The following is a 19,199-nucleotide window of genomic DNA, read 5'->3' on the forward strand; positions in this document are numbered from 1 at the left end:
GTGGTGAAGCACTAGAATGGGTTACTTAAAGAGGTGGTGGAATCTCCTTCCTTAGAGGTTTTTAAGGTCAGGTTTGACAAAGGCCTGGCTGGGATGATTTAGTTGGGGATTGGTCCTGCTTTGAGCAGGGGGTTGGACTAGATGGCGCCCTGAGGTCCCTTCCAACCCTAATATTCTATGATTCTATGAAGTTGTGCTGTTGGAGAGGTTGAGTAGTACACACTGTATCAGGCACAAGGAAGGAGGCCCTGAGGTAAGGGTGAAGTGGCGCTTGAGGAAGTGAGGGCTGCTGTGGGGGAAGTAGCCCAGGGAATTGTACATGTCATGTTTCTAAAAGGCCAGCTACCATAGCTGATACTATTAGGGTCCCTGGGCTGGAGCCCGGAGTAGAGGGTGGGCCCGAGCTCCCCCCCCCGCCCCCTGATTAATCACTGAGACTGGGAGACAACAGAGACTGTGCAAGGAAGGATAACTTCTCACCTCCCTCACTGGTTTATGATGAAAATGGCTCCGTAGACTGTGACCCTTGTCTCTAGAGAGAGAAGGGTTACGTGGAGGGTCACAGTGAGCCTCTGAGGCAAGCGAAATCCACCAGGAAACGTGGGACCCACAGAGGCAAGGACAGAGCTTTGTCACATAATATATTTAACACCGTTATAAATGCTCAAAGCAAAGCAGAGTTTGGGGTGAAAGCTGACCGCTCGCAACCCCCCTCATAATAACCTCACGACCCCCTGAGTGGTTCTGACACCCAGTTTGAGAACCCCTGCACTAGAGATTATGGACCAATTCTGCATTTGTTACATTAGGGTAAAAATCCAGAATAATCCCATTGAAATCAATGGTGTTATCCTGGATTTATAACTGAGAACAGATCGTAAACTCTTTGGGGTTTCTCCCTTTGAGTCTGTATAGACTAGAGGGTTTTTTTAACTTGAGGTAATTGATTGTTTGTTAACTTGAGTTGCTAAAAGACTAATCTAGATGTGACCTAAACAATTGGTGTGTGATGCAAACTTTGTGGTTTAGTTGTATCCTGGGACAAACCTTTATGGCATGGCTTTAAAAACATGTTAGCATTTAAAAACTCAAGTTAACTAGTATTCAGTTACAAGAACTCTAGACTTGAACAGGGTGAAAATATTTCATGTGAACCCTTTTTTCACCCAAAAATGCAGATTCAGGTTGACTGAAACAAATTTGAGAATTTGGACTGATTTTGCCAAATTGTTTGTCGGGGGAAGAAGGGGAAATTTCTTCAGAAATGTCAAAACTGTTCAGTTCAGCATTTCTGAAACCAGCATATTCAGTGATTTGCAGAGCCCAACTCTAGGCTGTGTATGGACAGCACCTAGCACAATGGGGCCCTAATCTCAGTTGCAGCCGGTAAATCATTATTGGGATTCAAATGATGATAATTTGGCCGCATCACTGTGCAAACTTTAAAAAAAAAAAAAGGAAAAAAAAGTGGAATAGCTAATACAGATTCCCTCCCCAGGACTCCCTTTTTCACATGGACTTTAGAAGACCCTATTTGCTTGTCATGTCTCCTGCTCATAAGGTAAGCAATACACGTAGTAATAGATGTTCATTGCCTTTAGAAAGGATTACCTTGCAACAAAAGGCCAAACATCAGAAAGCAGGCCGCAGTTTTCCAAGGGGCCCCTGGAGAATTGTCCTCAAAGACTTTGTTTTCTTTTTTTCTTCTCGCTGCCTTGCCTCAGTAAACCCTTCAACATTCATTACAAGAGCCAAAGCGACCCACACGGGAGCCTGAGGGCAGAATCTTGTATTAAGGGGCTGGTGAGATGGGAAAAGGTTGCTTGCACACACCGTATTGTGAAATGCCACAGAGCCCGGCTGCCAGACTTTCCTCTGCAGGCTTCTTTCTGTGTAATTATTTATTATTATGATTATTTTATGATTGTTATTACTGATTTTTTCCCTCTTCAGTGAATTTGATTTAGTAAAGCCTGATTCCCATTGTCCCTGCCCTCGCAGTGTCTTTTTGTAAGGACCTTTTCCTCTGCTGATGTGGTATAAAGGGACCTTAGTGTAAATGAAATATGTGGGCTGATGAGTTTAGGCCTCATCTGGAGTACTGTGTCCGGTTTTGGGCCCTACACTACAAGAAGGATGTGGAAAAATTGGAAAGAGTCCAGTGGGGGGCAACAAAAATTATTAGGGGACTGGAACACCTGATTTATGAGGAGAGGCTGAGGGGACTGGGATTGTTTAATCTGCAGAAGAGAAGAATGAGGGGGGATTTGGTAGCTGCTTTCAACTACCTGAAAGGGGGTTCCAAAGAGGATGGATCTAGACTGTTCTCAGTGGTACCAGATGACAGAACAAGGAGTAATGGTCTCAAGTTGCAGTGGGGGAGGTTTAGGTTGGATAATAGGAAAACCTTTTTCACTAGGAGGATGGTGAAGCACTGGAATGCATTACCTAGGGAGGTGGTGGAATCTCCTTCCTTAGATATTTTTAAGGTCAGGCTTGACAAAGCCCTGGCTGGGATGATTTAGTTGGGAATTGGTCCTGCTTTGAGCAGGGGGTTGGACTAGATGACCTCCTGAGGTCCCTTTCAACCCTGATATTCTATGATTCACTGTGAGAATCCAGCCCTGGGCTCCCAAAGCTTCTCCATCAACTGCATGGCGGCAGAGTAATAACTGCTCTGGATAACGGTGAGCATGGGAATCAAGAGGAATATGGAGATAAAGTGACTTTAATTTTTGGTTGGAGAGGAGTGGGTTTGAGTGTCCACCTGGCAGGTGATCGATCTTTGCTTAGTCATGACAACAAATTGCTATTTCTGACCTTGCTCAGAGCCAGTGGGATGGGGGATCAATCGTTCTTTGCTTATTCATGACACTCAGTGGATATTTCTGGTCTTGTCTCGGATGAGCTAGGTCACCCTTTGCACACGTCCTCTGAGGTCTTTCTGAACGGTAGAAGTCTATACCTTCACCGGGGCTGGAGGATGACCACCATAGAACAGAGACTATGTTTTGTACTCAGGGTCGCTTTACAAATGAATTAAATACAGATGACTAGTGCAGTGATGGTTTAGGACCAGCAGAGCAGCCATTATTAGTAGTTGTTCATTTATTATTTGTATTGTGGTGGTGCCTGGAGGCTGGGCTGCCACTGCGCTGGGCTCTGTACAAACATGTAACACAGCGTCAGTCCTCGTCCCCCAAAGGCTTACAGTCCATTCCGTGTTCGGCGGTTGGCAGCCATGGACATGAAAACCTGCTTCAATGAGAGAAGTAGCATTGGCAAGGGCATGCCATCCTCCTCCTCTACACTCTCCAACATGGGCCAGGAGGGAATTGGTATGCCCTTGCCCCAGATCCTCTGCTGAATATTTCCCTGCTAGATGGCCCCTACAGCAGTTCAGCATTGCCTTCTTTGCATTGGGGAGGAGCACCAAATTGCTAAGAGACATGAACCCACTGCCTTCTGTCCCAGAGGCTAGCATGCTCTCAGTTGTGCTGAAGTTAAAGGGCTCAGTTCGCCACTCTGTCCTACTGTCTGGTCCCAGAGAAAAGTTAGTTGTTTAGGTGCAGCTCTAACTTTCACTGCTGGCCTTGGGCACTCCTTGTACCGATGGGTATTGTTTCACTTCAAGTGGGAGATCTATTTCCAGCTGAGTAGACATGCCCACACTAGCTCTGATCAAGCTAGCGGGCTAAAAAAAAAAAGCGTACCCATGGCAGCATGAGCAGTGGGATGAGCTAGCCGTTTGAGTGCGTAGCTCCTCTCCTGGGCAGGATCAGACTCGGGGCTGCTAGGCCCTCCCACTGCCATGGCTACACTTCTGGTTTTAGCAATCTAGCTAGATCAGAGCTAGCGTGGGTACGTCTCCGAGCTTGGGAAGCGATTCCCAGCTCAAGAAGTGTAAACGTGCACTAGATAGGATTGGGTTTAGCTTTGCTCTGCCCCTCCCTTCATGACCTCGCCCTTGGAACACTCTCAACATTCTCCCTTCCTCCCCTTATGCTGGGACAGTAGCTGCGCTAAGTGGTCTTAGCGGACCGGAGAACTTGCCTCATGATCTTTTTGTTTCTGTCCATCATCACTCTGACGCAACAGGCTGAATACAATAGTAGTAATGTTAATACTTAGCACTTTTCTACACATTACAGTATGTCACTGAATCAAAGTATTCACTCTGCTTTAAATCCAGGGCATCTCCTTGGTCTATCACCTGGTTTACTGCTGGCACTGGTTCCAGGGCATGGATGGGGGGGCTGCAGTTTTCTGAATGAAAGTCTGACTATTAATGCTATGGTATTGCTCAGTTGTGGCCCCAAACATTGCACTAACCCTGTTGTGAGCTGTAGGTTTTGGACACAAGGGGCCTGATTTTCATTTACATTGTCACTAAAGTCCCTAACACACCCCTGGCAATGTGAAGGGCCTTACGTGGGCATACAGTATAGCTACACCCACTTTAAGATCCCAGAGTAGCATAAAGGAACCTTAGTGTAAATGAGAATCAGACCCTGCTTCTCCTGGAGGCAGTTTGGTGAGAGCTCAGTGATACCAGTATCTTTGATCAGTAACTGTGTTTTCCTCCCCCTGACCCTTCTTGTCTCTCTGTAGGTGAGGAGGTGGGAGATTTTCCTTGTGGAGAGGATCCCCCTGCCAGGCAATGTGAGAATGGAACCACATGCAGGAAATACTGGCCAGGCCCCAACTATGGAATTACCAACTTTGACAATATTCTGTTTGCTGTGCTAACTGTCTTCCAGTGCATCACCATGGAGGGCTGGACTGACATCCTCTACAATGTGAGTATCACAGACAATATTCATAAAGTTCTCCAGGCGATGTGTGAATTGCCTTTTTCTATTCCACTGCGAGGGCAGGCTTCGCACAGATTCCCAGTATGGAGAACAAAACAAGGAAGAACATGCCAGTGGTTCATTCTTACTGGGATAAGATAGAACTCTGGCTTGAGCTGCAAAACACATCAGCTGGTTGGTGTTTTTCCATCAATAGCCCCCAGCCCAGGCTTCCGCGAGCACTGTGCTTTGTAGGACATTCCTTGATGCCTTATAATCCTTTACGGGTCCCACAAATCATTATCACAGTCCAGAGAGACGGCATTTTGAGGTAGCATTCCTTGTATTTGCATACCTATGTAGTGACTTTTGATGCAGCCAAAATGTCATCAGGTTACATTGCAATGTACTGGTGCAGTTTCACACCAAATGGGTTTGTCCCATTGTAGGAACTCTAAGCATTGAGTTCATCCTCACTATTTGTTATGGAATATATTTCATCAAAGGCCTAATAGAAATGGCACAATCAGTGACTCCTTCACATTCGTCTCTTGTATCTAGGGGCTTTCCCTACAGCCTAGGTGCACACGTAGTGCTGTGTATTGTAACATGCTTAAAGGAACATAGGTAGATGATGGTCCAAAATGGAGTGCTGGTTTGGGTTATTCTGGGAGAGTTTTACAAAAGCTAATTAGCCACATTCTTACCTGCCGTATCTCCACTGACTTGGGCGGAGCTGCACCCAGGATGAATGTGGTCTTTTGGGTCTCAATCTTCATTGCCTTGCACTTAGTTTAGTCATTGACACATGTACAAAGTGGGTACAAAAGGCTACAGTGTAGATCTGAGAGTATTTTCCAGCTGTTTTTCACCCTCTTTGTGCCATGTAAATGACTGCACTGGGCACAAGGGAGTAGAGAACGCTGGTTGTAAACACGCTCATTAGTGCTAGTGACACAAAGATGTTTTGTATTTAAATGAGGGGTTTGTGCGGTAATAGCCGATGCAGCAGTGTGCTTCAGGGCAGGGAAGACGTCTATAGGATGCCTTGAGTAGTGCTATAAAGCATGAGAACAAAAACTATGTGACTTATAACCACTCCAGAAGTGCTCTAACCGCCTGCTTTACAGGTCTTAATGTGCTTTATTGCTTATTGTGGAATGGAATTTAGACATAAGGGAAAGAGTCAGATGATTGCATTCACTGAGCATTATTGTAATGGGCACAGCCAGTGACCTATGAGAAAACTTTAGTTGTGCTCAGTGTTTTAAAAACCATTTAATTATGGGCTATGGGACCCCTTCCCTTGGGATATTTCTATGACAGCAGGACAACATGGTTAGCAGCAAGCACGGTAAACTGTAAGGTGCAATTCTGCTTTATTTGAACTGATACATCTCATTTATTTTATTCCCTTCTCTCTTCATTGCACAATTCTTCATTTCTCAACAATCGCCGGCCCATTTAGATTGGTCGCAGAAGTCTGCAACCGCGAGGTGGAGGGAAGGCCTCACTTACCAGCCGTGCTCTCCACCTCCACTCCCTGCCTATTTCGTCTCACCACCAGTCCCCCCAGACCCATTCACTGACCCTTTGTCTTCTCTCCACAATCAGCAATCATGTGAAAAGCCCATTAGATTCCTGGTTTTGACTGATTAATCAATAAATGGCATATTAGATCATCTTCTTCCAGCCGGCCTTTTGTCTAGCATGCAGGGAGCAGAGCTGGCTATTGGAATTGATTCGGGCTTGCTTTGAAGTTATTGCAGTACCGTTTTTAAACATCCATTAACCTAATTGGAAACCGATACATTGATCTGAGGCAGCAAGGATTGGCTGTGCAATCAAGATTCGGACGCTGAAGATCTTGTCTGTGAAGCAGTAAGCTCCAGCTGCTTATCCCTGGTAAAGCCTTAGATGTCAGGTGGATTTCCAATCACCTACAAGTGGGAGGCTCTGTGGATGGCTGAGGACAATGTTTCTTCAGCTGTGAGGCTGGCATTCCTGTGGGAGCACCAATGCAACCATGGACAGTTCAAAAATGGGGGATTGTTTTTCTTTCCAACCATTCTATCCCATTTGTGATCTGCCTGTTACCATGGTTTCAGAAGCCCCAATTGAGGAAGGTTCTTACGCATGTGTGTAACTTTAAGCGAATGAGCATGTGTGTAACTTTAAGCATCTGCCTATCACCATTGTATCCCCCCTTTGACTTCAACAGGAATGCTCACACGCTTAACACTGTGCATGTGATAAGTATCGTTGAGAATCCTGGCCAAAGAGTCACCTAGCCATCTAGACTCAACTAAAGCAGAGTTAGATGATAGCCAGGTCTATCTGTTTCCATATTACCCGTCCCTCTGCCAGCTGCATGCCCTATATCCCTCTGATGGTACACTCCTATCACTCACTAGTGAGCTGTGCTCTTCACAGGGTAACAGCAGAGTGAAAGGGGGGGAGAAGAGAAGGGAAGAGCCGTCTGGTTTGTTGTTTTTTAATTGCTTAGTATCAGTGGGGTAGCTGTGTTAGTCTGTATCCACAAAAACAACGAGGAGTCCGGTGGCACTTTAAAGACTAACTGATTTATTTGGGCATCAGCTTTCGTGGGTAAAACCCCCACTTCTTTAGGTTCCACTGGACTCCTTCGTTGTTTTTGTAGTTGCTTAGTTTTTCTCTCGTTTTCCCCAGTGCCTACTCATATCATTTTAGAAACCCACAACAGCGACTGTTAAGCTCATCAGAGCTAATGTGCAGTGATGCAACTATCAGACTGCGCACAGCAGAGAGCACCCAGCCCACCAAAGCCTGCGGCTCCAACCAACCCCACTGTGTACCAGCTATTCTGTAGACTTTGCTGTGGAGGGTGGAAGTGAGCCAGAAAGACACTGTGTTTTCTATCCATCGCTCTACAAGCACATTACAAAGGGAGGGTGCAAGAGTCATGATCCTCACTAGACAGAGGAGGGAAAATGAAGCATAGAGCAAGAAAATGAGTTGACCAAAAGTCAGTAGCAGAATCTAGATCATGCTGACTCATCGCCCCGTGCTCAGTCCATTAGACTACAGCTACCTCTAGGGCAGAGCCCAAACTCAGGGACCGAACCCATGTCTCTGGACTGCCAGCCCAATATTGTGACCCAGTCTTCCCTGCCCGTGTGCCTAAAATGCAAAATAGGAGAGGCCTGGATATTTTCTCTGGTTTGTTAATAATGAGCATGTGTAGTACATAGCTTGGTGGGGGGAGGGATAGCTCAGTGGTTTGAGCATTGGCCTGCTAAACCCAGGGTTGTGAGTTCAATCCTTGAGGGGGCCATTTGAGATCTGGGGCAAAAGTTGGGGATTGGCCCTGCTTTGAGCAGGGGGTTGGACTAGATGACCTTCTGAGGTCCCTTTAAACCCTGATGTTATATGATAGCTCCATAATCTATGCAACACTTTAAGAAGCAGAGTAAGACGTGGCTTCTACCTTGCAGAACCTGATCTCCCCCTCTTTCCCCCTGTCTCCTGGAACCCATTGAGGGCCTGGTTATTTGTTAAGGAGTTTGCTTTGCTCTTGGGGCATTCTGCCAGGGAGGAGAAGGTTTCTGGGCTGGGACAGGTGAGGGTGGATTAGGATTTTAAAAGGGTGGAGCCTGTCCTGATAGGAGACCAAACCTCTGGTCTGTTCTGCTTTTCCCAGGTGAACCTGCCAGACCCCGGATGCAGGTCTTTCACCTTGGCCAAGTCGTGGGTCCACTTTTTGTTGTGATGCTTAGTTAATATTTGCAAAGTGCTGTGAGATCCTGAGATGATTCTCCAGGGAGATACAAGTATGAGTATGCTTTTGTAAGCAGTCAGGGCTGAGACTTCTCAAGCCGTCAACTGCCCAGGAGCCAGTGAAAAGGTCATCTCCCTGTTCCCAGAAGTGCTGTCCCTATTCCCCTGCCTTTGAGTGAACACTCTCCAGCTCCTGCTAGAGTTTGGTTTTACTTGGGCTGGGCAGGCCGTTTACTTTCCCTCTCACTTTCTGCTGTTAAAATGGGCTACCATGGAGTGGGGTCCGTCCCAGGGACTGAAAGTGGGTTATACTGCCGGGCAGTCTGAGGCCCAAGGCCATTATGGGGAAGTTGAGGTTGCAATGAACTTGGAGAGCCATTAGTTTCCTCCTGAAAAACGAGCGGATGGATTGTTTGATTGCTTTGGATCAATAGCACTCTGTCACTGTTCATATTTCTCTGCTCCTGCCAGCGCTGCTGCTGCGCTCTATCATGAGGGCAGTGGAAAGAGGTACTGCTTTTTCCCTATGTAAGTCATCGTTAGGGTCACTCATAAACTCAGAAGAGCATCGCTCACATCCTAGCAGCTTAGCCAGTTCCTCATTAACGTCACCAGGGAATAGGAGTGGTTTTCCCCCAAAAGCAACTTTGGGCTGATAGAAATAACCCATACTGATTGGTCCTGTTGTTGGAGCCCAAGCCTTATAGCTCAGGACTAGGCTGGCAACTAAACCCCAGAGTTCTGGCCTGTTTGGGCTTTCGCACGGTGATTCAGCCCATTAGAAAGATGGGCCCGAGCTGCAGCATTGGGGTTTGGACCTGAAGCCCTCCAAATCTTGGGAGTTTTTGGATCTGATGTTCTGATTTTTCCTGTTCTGGAGATAGACAACCTGCAGAGATCAAATCCAGGCACAAACTTCCCCAGCCAAGGAGGGTGCTTTGGGTCTGGTTTGACATTTGGGCTCAGCTCTTTCACAAAGGGTCTCTTTAATGGCAACAATTGTTCTGTGGGCTGTTTAAGTGTTTCTAAAGGATTGTGCTGACTTCACATCTGATATGGACATGACCTGCCCACAGGTTATTCAAGAGTAACACATCAAGCAGAAGGCAGGGCTTTGTGATAGATAAGACTGGCTTGGAAATCCTTAAACCCCTTGGCATCTCCCTCTTCATGATAATAAATGGAGGAGTAAGAAAGGCAAGAGGTGGATCTCAGGTTTTCATGGACTGCAAAAATGTCTTTCCCTCTTCGTCTCTCTCATCTGTTTATGCTTTTATGGGAGTTTCCCTTTAATTGGAGTCAATGAAAGCTTTCTAGCAAGGCTTTATGTGGAAAGTGATTTATGCTTGAGGCAAAGAGATTAAAGCATCAATCAGGTAAAATGCTTTAAGAATAAGCTAGAGGAAGCTCATTTCTGAAACAGTAGCACAATAACAGCAGAGTAATCGCTCCAAACAAGCCCTTCTGCATGCTGCAGGCTCACCAGCTGTGGCCTGCACCCAGCCAGAAAGCTGGTGTGAGTTTAGAGAGCAACAGATGATTTAGAAACAGTCCCTTTGTCTTGTGTGCCAATGACAGGGAATCATCTTTTCTCCTGCAAAGAGCAGAACCAAAATTCAATCCTTCTGAGAGAACCTCAAGGCCTCTTCATAATCTGAAAACATGATTAAAGCATTGACCGAGTCCATCTACACTGCCATGTTTTAAATGGGTTGGAAGACTAATGTGCCATAGCCGTTTTCTCCACTGTGGCAGAACATGTGTTCTCAATGTGGACTCAGGAACCAGTTTCCCTTGTCACAGCCCACCGTCTTAGTATCAGCGGGGTAGCTGTGTTAGTCTGTTACTCTTTATGGCTCATTGAGAAGATGGACCTGAAACTTTTTCTCCGCTGTAGCACGGGGTCACAGACTAGGGACCGAATGGCTAGGCAGCAGTTCTGCGGAAAAGGACCTAGGAGTGACAGTGGACAAGAAGCTGCATATGAGTCAACAGTGTGCCCTTGTTGCCAAGAAGGCCAATGGCATTTTGGGATGTATAAGTAGGGGCATAGCCAGCAGATGGAGGGACGTGATCGTTCCCCTCTATTCGACATTGGTGAGGCCTCATCTGGAGTACTGTGTCCAGTTTTGGGCCTCACACTACAAGAAGGATGTGGAAAAATTGGAGAGAGTCCAGCGAAGGGCAACAAAAATGATTAGGGGTCTGGAACACATGACTTATGAGGAGAGGATGAGAGAACTGGGATTGTTTAGTCTGCAGAAGAGAAGAATGAGCGGGGATTTGATAGCTGCTTTCAACTACTTGAGAGGTGGTTCCAAAGAGGATGGTTCTAGACTATTCTCAGTGGTAGAAGATGACAGGACAAGGAGTAATGGTCTCAAGTTGCAGTGGGGGAGGTTTAGGTTGGATATTAGGACAAACTTTTTCACTAGGAGGGTGGTGAAACACTGGAATGCGCTACCTAGGGAGGTGGTAGAATCTCCTTCCTTAGAGGTTTTTAAGGTCAGGCTTGACAAAGCCCTGGCTGGGATGATTTAATTGGGGATTGGTCCTGCTTTGAGCAGAGGGTTGGACTAGATGACCACCTGAGGTCCCTTCCAACCCTGATATTCTATGATTCTACGTAGAAGGTTGAGAACAATTGTGGGAAGATGATAGAGTACAGATGGGACCACAGAGATTCCTGCGTAACATATGGCCAGATTCTGAAACCTTTACTTATCCATACTAGTACCTTACTTTGAGAGTAGCTTGCTGAAATACAAAATAACATTGTTCTCTGGACTCCGGAAGCTATGGCTTTTCTCTGTACAACACAGATGTGACTGTATCTCCCAGTGGAATACCATTCTGGGCACCTTGATACTAGATACACACCATTAAATTGGCGGGAACTTGGAGAACAAGAATTAAGCGGCTGGAGGGACTGAAGATTAAAAGAACTTAATGTGTGTACCTTGGCTAAATGATTGCTAAAAGGATTAAGATAACTACCTAGAAGTGTTTATAATAATTTACATGGTTCCTTTCATCCTAAAATGCTTTACAAATTATATACAGTACACACCATACAGCACCACTGAAGTACAGCCTCCTGTGCTGTGGGGATTGGAAACCAACCAGCAACCAGTGAGGGATGGGGAATTTTGAACAAGTACATCAAAGCAAACCTCTACTCTTGCTAAATGTTCCATAGGATCTTTAGAATAAAATGATCACCCACCACAGTGCCCAGAAGTCCGAGTCATGGACAAAGGACCCCACTGAGCTAGGTGCTATACAAACGCCAACTAAAAAGATGGTCCCTGCCCAAAAAGCTTACAGTGTAAGAATAAGACAAGACAGTGGGTGGATACAGGGAGGCAGATGCGGGGACCATGAGGAAACATTGACACAATATTGGTCAGCATGATGGACAGTGATCTTGCTGCATCAGTAGCCTCACCATTGTCAAGCTTTTTGTTGGTACCACAACCAAGGAAAGTTTTAAGGCGAATGAGTTAGTTGTGCCGATGTTTGGAGGGAGCTCTTTCCAAGTATGAGGGGCACAGGAGACAGTATGCAGGGCGGACAAGGCCTTGCTTTTCAAGGTCTCTTCTATGGAAAGTGAGTTGCGTGGAACTTAAATTTGATCCTGTGGACTGAGGTTTAATTTCTATTGAAGACTCTTACTGAAATACTGGTGAAACACTGGAATGCGTTACCTAGGGAGGTGGTAGAATCTCCTTCCTTAGAAGTTTTTAAGGTCAGGCTTGACAAAGCCCTGACTGGGATGATTTAATTGGGGATTGGCCCTGCTTTGAGCAGGGGGTTGGACTAGATGACCTCCTGAGGTCCCTTCCAACCCTGATATTCTATGAAAGGCAGCGTAGCATGGAGCAGTGAGTACGCAGCAGGTGTCCTGGGTTCTGCTCCCGGCTCTGCTACTGAATAACTGTGTCTTGGGGCAAACTCTTTCACCTCTGCCTTGGTTTCCCCATCTGTAAAAGGGGACTTGTAATGGGATACTGACTCTTTAATACCAGAGGGGTGGTAGTTTGAGATGCCAGTTATTTTGTTCCAAGTATCCATGGAAGGAAGGGAAGCAGTCCTGGGTTATAGTTTGTCTGGCAGAGGGAAGGTGAGGGAAAAACCAAAACCACTGTTCCTTTAAGGGCCTGGGACCAAGAGCCTTGTAGAGTGGCAGGGCAAAGTTCCCCCCTCTCTTTCAGCTGGCCCAGGCAAGGGTTTGCAGTTATTAGACTCCAAGCCCTGTCAAGGAGGAGGAAGTCGGCTAGCCCACGTTTCCCAGAAGAAGGGCTGTGAAACCTTGAAGGGTGAGTTTGTGAGCTGGGGCCAGGACTCTCTCAGCTCCAGAAGGAGGGCTGTGAAACTCTGAACCTAGGGGGGTGGGTGAAAAGGACCTCACTTCGGGGAGTGGAACTAGGTAGAATAAATTAGATCCCAAGACAGAAGAGGATATTGTTTTGCTATAAGTGCATTATTCTGAGAGCCCAGAAGGAAACCAAGGGAGGATGAAGGGGATGAAAATAAGAACAATGAGATGAGACTGGGAAAAGGAAAAGTGAGGTTGAATGTCAGGAAAAAAAGCTTCTTAGCCGTGAGGCTCAGTAGAATAGTGTCCCATGAGAAACACGGGAGCTCTACTGCTGGAGTTATTTCAGACTTGACTAGACAAAGTACTCAGGTCATCCTGCTCATGAAGGATTGTTCTTATTAGTTCTTTCTCCATCCCCAGTTCTAGAATTAGTTACAATATCCTTGGGTACAATTCTTTACATCTTTAAAATGTGTATAGTATAGAATCATAGGAATGTAGGGTGGAAGGGACCTCAAGAGGTCATTGTCTTCTACTCCATGTCACAAATGTAGTATGGTATGGCACACAGACAGTATATGGGGATTTTTACCATACGTTCAGTGGCCTCCATATGAAATTAGTGCAGGGGACTGGACTAGATGATCTCTCGAGATCCCTTCCAGTCCTACAAATCTATGATTCTATGGTGTATGTTTTCCACAGGGAGTAGGAGAATCTTTTCTGTTTGTCTCCTTCTCTTGTGCTACGTCAGTGGTTTTTGCTCTCTTCCATACCAGGACTCCTTCCTCCATGCTAAGTGCGGATGCGCCCTCCCCTCTTTTCAGGATCTAGCCAGAGCTCACCCTCATTTCGCAAAGGCCAGGTGGTTGCAACTCCCCTGCCACCTGCCCGCGAGCTTCAGGTTGAGAAATCCCTGTGCTACACTGAACAGGAAATAAACAGCAACACTGAGTTGCAGGAGAACTGAGGTGTGCAAGTCCTGGAGCCTAGTACTTTCACAAATCCTGGCCCCACTGAAGTCTCTGTAAGTTTTGGTGTTGACTTCAGTAGGGCCAGGATTTCATGTAGGATCTTTTTTTTTTTTTTAAACAGGAGCTCAAAGCTATTCAAGGGAGTTTGCGCTGCAAGATGTGGAATGTCCTGCAGAACACACAAAATTTCAAATTTCTCTCTCTCTCTCAATAAGGAGAGATTGTAATATTTCTTGTGAGTGCAACACCTGTTTCTCCTGTCTAATACCAGTGGCCAATGGATATTTCATATCTGTGAACTACTAGGGCTAAACTGCTATGCTAATATATGCTTTTGGCACCTTAGAGACTAACCAATTTATTTGAGCATAAGCTTTCGTGAGCTACAGCTCACTGCATCGGATGCATCCGATGAAGTGAGCTGTAGCTCACGAAAGCTCATGCTCAAATAAATTGGTTCGTCTCTAAGGTGCCACAAGTACTCCTTTTCTTTTTACGAATACAGACTAACACGGCTGCTACTCTGAAACCTGTTAATATGTGCTTTGTGGTTCAAAAAAAAAATCAGAATTGACCCAAAACTTGATCCTAATTTGAACCCAACCTTTAGCAGGCTTGAGAATGGCTTTTGATTAACTTGGCCCTATTTTTCATTTCCCCCGGTATCTCTGAGTTTCCTGGTTCCTGTTAGAAGTGGAAGTATCAAAATACAATGAGAAAACTTGTTCTCACTCTATATCCAGCCCAAAGACAGCAGCAGTCCCCGGAATTTGGGGAGATACCCTGTGCTCATGAGACTTTCGACCCAGTTATGTTTCGATAGTTCAGATAAGCATCTCCATACTTTTGGATACTTCTTTCACCTAAATCTAAAAGACAAATTGTTTGAGGTTTGCCCATCACTAAACCAAACTGTGAGTCCTAGAGTCTGGGGGGTGTTGCTGGGATGGCTGTCAGGGAGGATTTCAGCATGACCAGCCTAGGCTCTGAGAGTCATCAGATTTTTAGCTGAGAAAAGAAAAACTGCCCTCAAAGGAAGGTAGAAGTGGATTGAAGCTTGATATGGAGGAGAAAAGTAAATAAGATGTAGTAATGCAGCCCTCACTCTCATAGATAGGATTCACCTTTGGTTACTTAATGGGAAGGATGGTTCAGTGGTTAGAGGACTTTCTTGTGCTCTAGGAGACCCGCGTTCAAGTCCTTCTCCCGCACAAACATCCAGGGTGACCGTGGGCAAACCACTTAGTCTCTCTGTTTATAGAAGGGTTTGTATAATAACGCTACCCTGCCTCAGAGGCGTGTTGGGATCACACATTAAAGACTGTGAGGTGCTCAGATACTACAATGGTGGGGTCAGATAAGTAGCTAAGATAGGTAGTTTTTGTTTGAGAGATTAATCTCTGTGCAGAGGCCAATATAAGTCTAGGCAGTACTTAAATTCTCCATTTAGGGTTTAAATGGCTTTTATTGGCATTTTGCACAGGGGTGGTTTTCACCCTGAGGCGATCTACTTCTGCCTGCACATGTGTGATCATCTCACCTACTCTGTCTTAGCTGTGAAATAAGCCGGCAAACCCCACGGGATTCCAAGGACGTAGCTTTGAAATCATTATTTTCTCAGAACGCACCTACCATCCTGCCCTCTATTGTCAGTTAGATGTGATTTTAACTGCCAGCCCAAATCCATAAATATTAGGCACCAGCATCGGCCTGAATAAATGAGGGCTCATTTGCACTTGATATTTATGTGCACCTGAAGCTAGCTGTCTGCAGTGTCACTGGCTGAGGGGATTTATGGAGGGCTCTCACTTTTCCATATGCGTGTGTGTGTATCAGCTCTCATTGCTCTCAGTGAATGTGCTGAGGAATAAAAACTGTTTAGCCAGCAAAAGCATGGGCAGCCAAAGGGTAAAAAATCACTTGGCAAAAATGTGACTTTTAATGAAGCCACAAAGGAGGGGGTAAAAGGACAAGTAAAGGTTTTATTTTTTCACCCTGACCACACATCAAGTTTCCAGGGTGACTTTTTCTTTTTAAGCTGCATTCTGTGTACTGTCCAGCGGGTAGAATTTGCACTATTTGAAAGTGGGGTACCATGAATCCAGATTGCAGAGAGCACCATGCCTGTAAAATGGACCGTGCAACCAAGGTTTTGGAAATCCCTTCCCTGGGATGCTGTGGGCCATGATGCTGGATTCCTTCTTGGGTGGTTGCTTAGTCATAGGGAGGGCCCTAGCAAATTCACGGTCCATTTTGGTCAATTTCATGGTCATAAGATTTTAAAAATAGTAAATTTCATGTTTTCAGCTATCTGAATCTGAAATTTCACAGTGTCGTAATTGTGGGGGTCCTGACCCAAAAAGGAGTTGTGAAAGGGGTCACAAGGTTACTGTAGAAGGGGTTGCACTACTGCAACCCCTACTTCTGGGCTGCTGCTGGCGGCGGCATTGCCTTCAGAGCTGGGCAGCTGGAGAATGGTGGCTGCTGGCCGGGAGCCAGCTCTGAAGGCCGAACCACCGCCAGGGGCAGCGCAGAAGTAAAGGTGGCCTGGTGTGGTGTTGTCACCCTTCCTTCTGCCCTGCTGCCTGCAGAGCTGGGGCCTCAGTCAGCAGCCGCTGCTCGCCGGCCGCCCAGCTCGGAAGGCAGCAACGCAGAAGGAAGGGTGGCATAGAATGGTTTTGCCACGCTTACTTTTGCGCTCCTGCTGGCGAGGCGCTGCCTTCCGAGCTGGGTGCCCGACCAACAGCTGCTGCTCTCTGGCTGCCCAGCTCTGAAGGCAGTGTGGAAGTAAGGGTGGCAATACCATGACCCCCCTAAAATAACCTTGCCACCCTCTGCAACTCCCTTTTGGGTCAGGACCCGCAATTTGAGAACGCTGGTGTCCCCCATAAAATCTGTATAGTAGAGGGTAAAAGCACACAAAAGACCAGATTTCAAGTTCCGTGATGTGTTGTTCATGGCTGTGAATTTGGTAGGGCCCTAGTCATAGGAATAACTACGAGGGATGAGAAGATGATGCCTGCCCACCTGCATGTGTGTTGATATCAGGCTGGTTAATCTGAAGCTGCAGTGCTTTCTTGTGGGGCCTGGGACACAGCATTATTCACAGTGTTGGGACCCAGAGGGTGGACAGAGGCTTCAGATACGTTGGTATGTCTACACTGCAGTCGGAGGTGTCATTGCAGCTCTGGTAGACATACCCACACTAGGGTAGATCTAGCTAGCACGGCTAACAATAACAGTGAAGATGTGAGGGCAAGGGACACAGAGGTCTAGGCAGGGTGGTACTGCCTGCACCCCTGCATCTTCACTGATATTTTTAGCCATGCTAGCTAGATTACAGCTCTCATGGGAGTGCCTACCTGAGCTGCAATTAAACCTGCGATTGCAGCATAGAAATGCCCATTGGCAAACCCCACTGAAGGCTGGTGACCTCATGGTGCAGCCCCCTGCAGAAAATACGGAGTGGTGAGGATAAAATGTCAGAAGCTCGGAGGAGCTAAGAAACGTGCTATCACTCAATGTTCTGAGGCAAGTCTTCTGTGCAGCCTCCTCTTGAGAAAAAGCAGCCCCAACCTCCCTGCAGTGCATGGACGCAAAAGGCAAAGAAAGCAAGAGTAATCAGTCGTATTGGAGAGCTCCTCCTTTCATCTGTTGTCTGGGGGAAGGTGTCATCAGGGTCTAAGTTATCATCACTGAAGTAGCTCTGATTAGCTAAAAGTTCTGAACGCTGAGAGATGTGGCAGGGAACAGGAGTTGCAAACACAGGAGTTGCATTAAGGAACCAGTGTAGCTTATGCCATTTGTACTGAGGCTCATGTGTATAGTGTGGGAGTGGGGAGAGGGGGGTGAATACCAGAGCATGCTGTCTGTAATGGGGGACCCCGTCTGCTGCAGAAATGGGCCACATCTATAATAGCTTTCTCCTTTTCGCCCCTGCAGCGCAATGAGAAATTTACCAGCCTCCTCAGCCTCTAAAATGTTGAGTGCTAAATATCATCCTATTTGATTAGGGATACTTGACCTGCTAATGAGAATCATTATCTCTCACACATGCAGCGGCGATGGGTTCAGCTGCTACCACCGATAGAGGAAGCCTTTGGATTGTGTAAGCCTAGGCAATGGTGTGTTCGGGACAGACAGTGCCCACCCACTGTGTGAGGAGTGACTGCAGCTATGAGTGCAGCTGGATTAGTTAGCTGACAGTGAATGGAGACTGCAAGGTGGAGGTCGGTAAGCCTAATTTCAGTACTGGGAAAACTGGTTGAAACTATAGTGAAGAAGAGAATTGTCAGACACATCGATGAACATGATTTGTTGGGGAAGAGTCAACATGGTTTTTGTAAAGGGAAATCATGCCTCACCAATCTACTAGAATTCTTTGAGGGGGGTCAACAAACATGTGGACAAGGGGGAACCAGTGGATACAGTGTACTTAGATTTTCAGAAAGCCTTTGACAAGGTTCCTCACCAAAGGCTCTTAAGCAAAGTAAGCTGTCATGGGAAAAGAGGGAAGGTCCTCTCCTGGAAAAGTAACTGGTTAAAAGATAGGAAACAAAGGATAGGAATAAATGCTTAGTTTTCAGAATGGAGAGAGGTAAATAGTGGTGTCCTGCAGTGGTCTGTACCGGGCCCAGTCCTATTCAACATATTCATAAATAATCTGGAAAAAGGGGTAAACAGTGAGGTGGCAAAATTTGCAGATGATACAAAACTACTCAAGTTAGTTAAGTCCAAAGCAGAGTTACAAAGGGATCTCACAAAACTGGATGACTGGGCAACAAAATGGCTGATGAAATTCAATGTTGATAAATGCAAAGGAATGCACATTGGAAAACATAATCCCAACTAAACATATAAAATGATGGGGTCTAAATTAGCTGTTACCACTCAAGAAAGAGATCTTGGCGTCATCATGGATGGTTCTCTGAAAACATCCACTCAATGTGCAGCGACAGTCAAAAAAGCAATGAGAATATTAGTAACCATTAGGAAAGGGATAGATAATGAGACAGAAAATACCATATTGCCTCTATATAAATCCATGGTACGCCCACATCTTGAATACTGCATGCAGACATGGTCACCCCATCTCAAAAAAGATATATTGGAATTGGAAAAGGCAACAAAAAATATTAGGGGCATGGAACAGCTTCCATATGAGCAGAGATTAATAAGATTGGGACTTTTCAGCTTGGAAAAGAGACAACTAAGGGGGAATATGATTGAGGTCTATAAAATCATGACCGGGGTGGAGAAAGTAAATAAGGGAGTGTTATTTGCTCCTCATAATACAAGAACTAGGGGTCACCAAATGAAATTAATAGGCAGCAGGTTTGAAACAAACAAAAGGAA

The 19,199-nt window shown here is 46.0% G+C and overlaps 1 protein-coding gene across 10 annotated transcripts in view; it reads left to right on the forward strand.

The window, feature by feature from the left end:
- CACNA1B (calcium voltage-gated channel subunit alpha1 B) overlaps positions 1–19,199 on the forward strand; it is a 470,003-nt gene that overhangs the window by 185,672 nt on the left and 265,132 nt on the right. For all 10 annotated transcript variants that reach the window (XM_073313878.1, XM_073313882.1, XM_073313876.1 and 7 more), the window contains exon 5: positions 4,612–4,799. In XM_073313878.1, the coding sequence (XP_073169979.1) occupies positions 4,612–4,799 (188 nt within the window). The remainder of the gene's footprint in view (positions 1–4,611; positions 4,800–19,199) is intronic.

The sequence above is a fragment of the Lepidochelys kempii genome, chromosome 16 (genome assembly GCF_965140285.1).
Source record: "Lepidochelys kempii isolate rLepKem1 chromosome 16, rLepKem1.hap1, whole genome shotgun sequence".
NCBI lineage: Eukaryota > Metazoa > Chordata > Testudines > Cheloniidae > Lepidochelys > Lepidochelys kempii.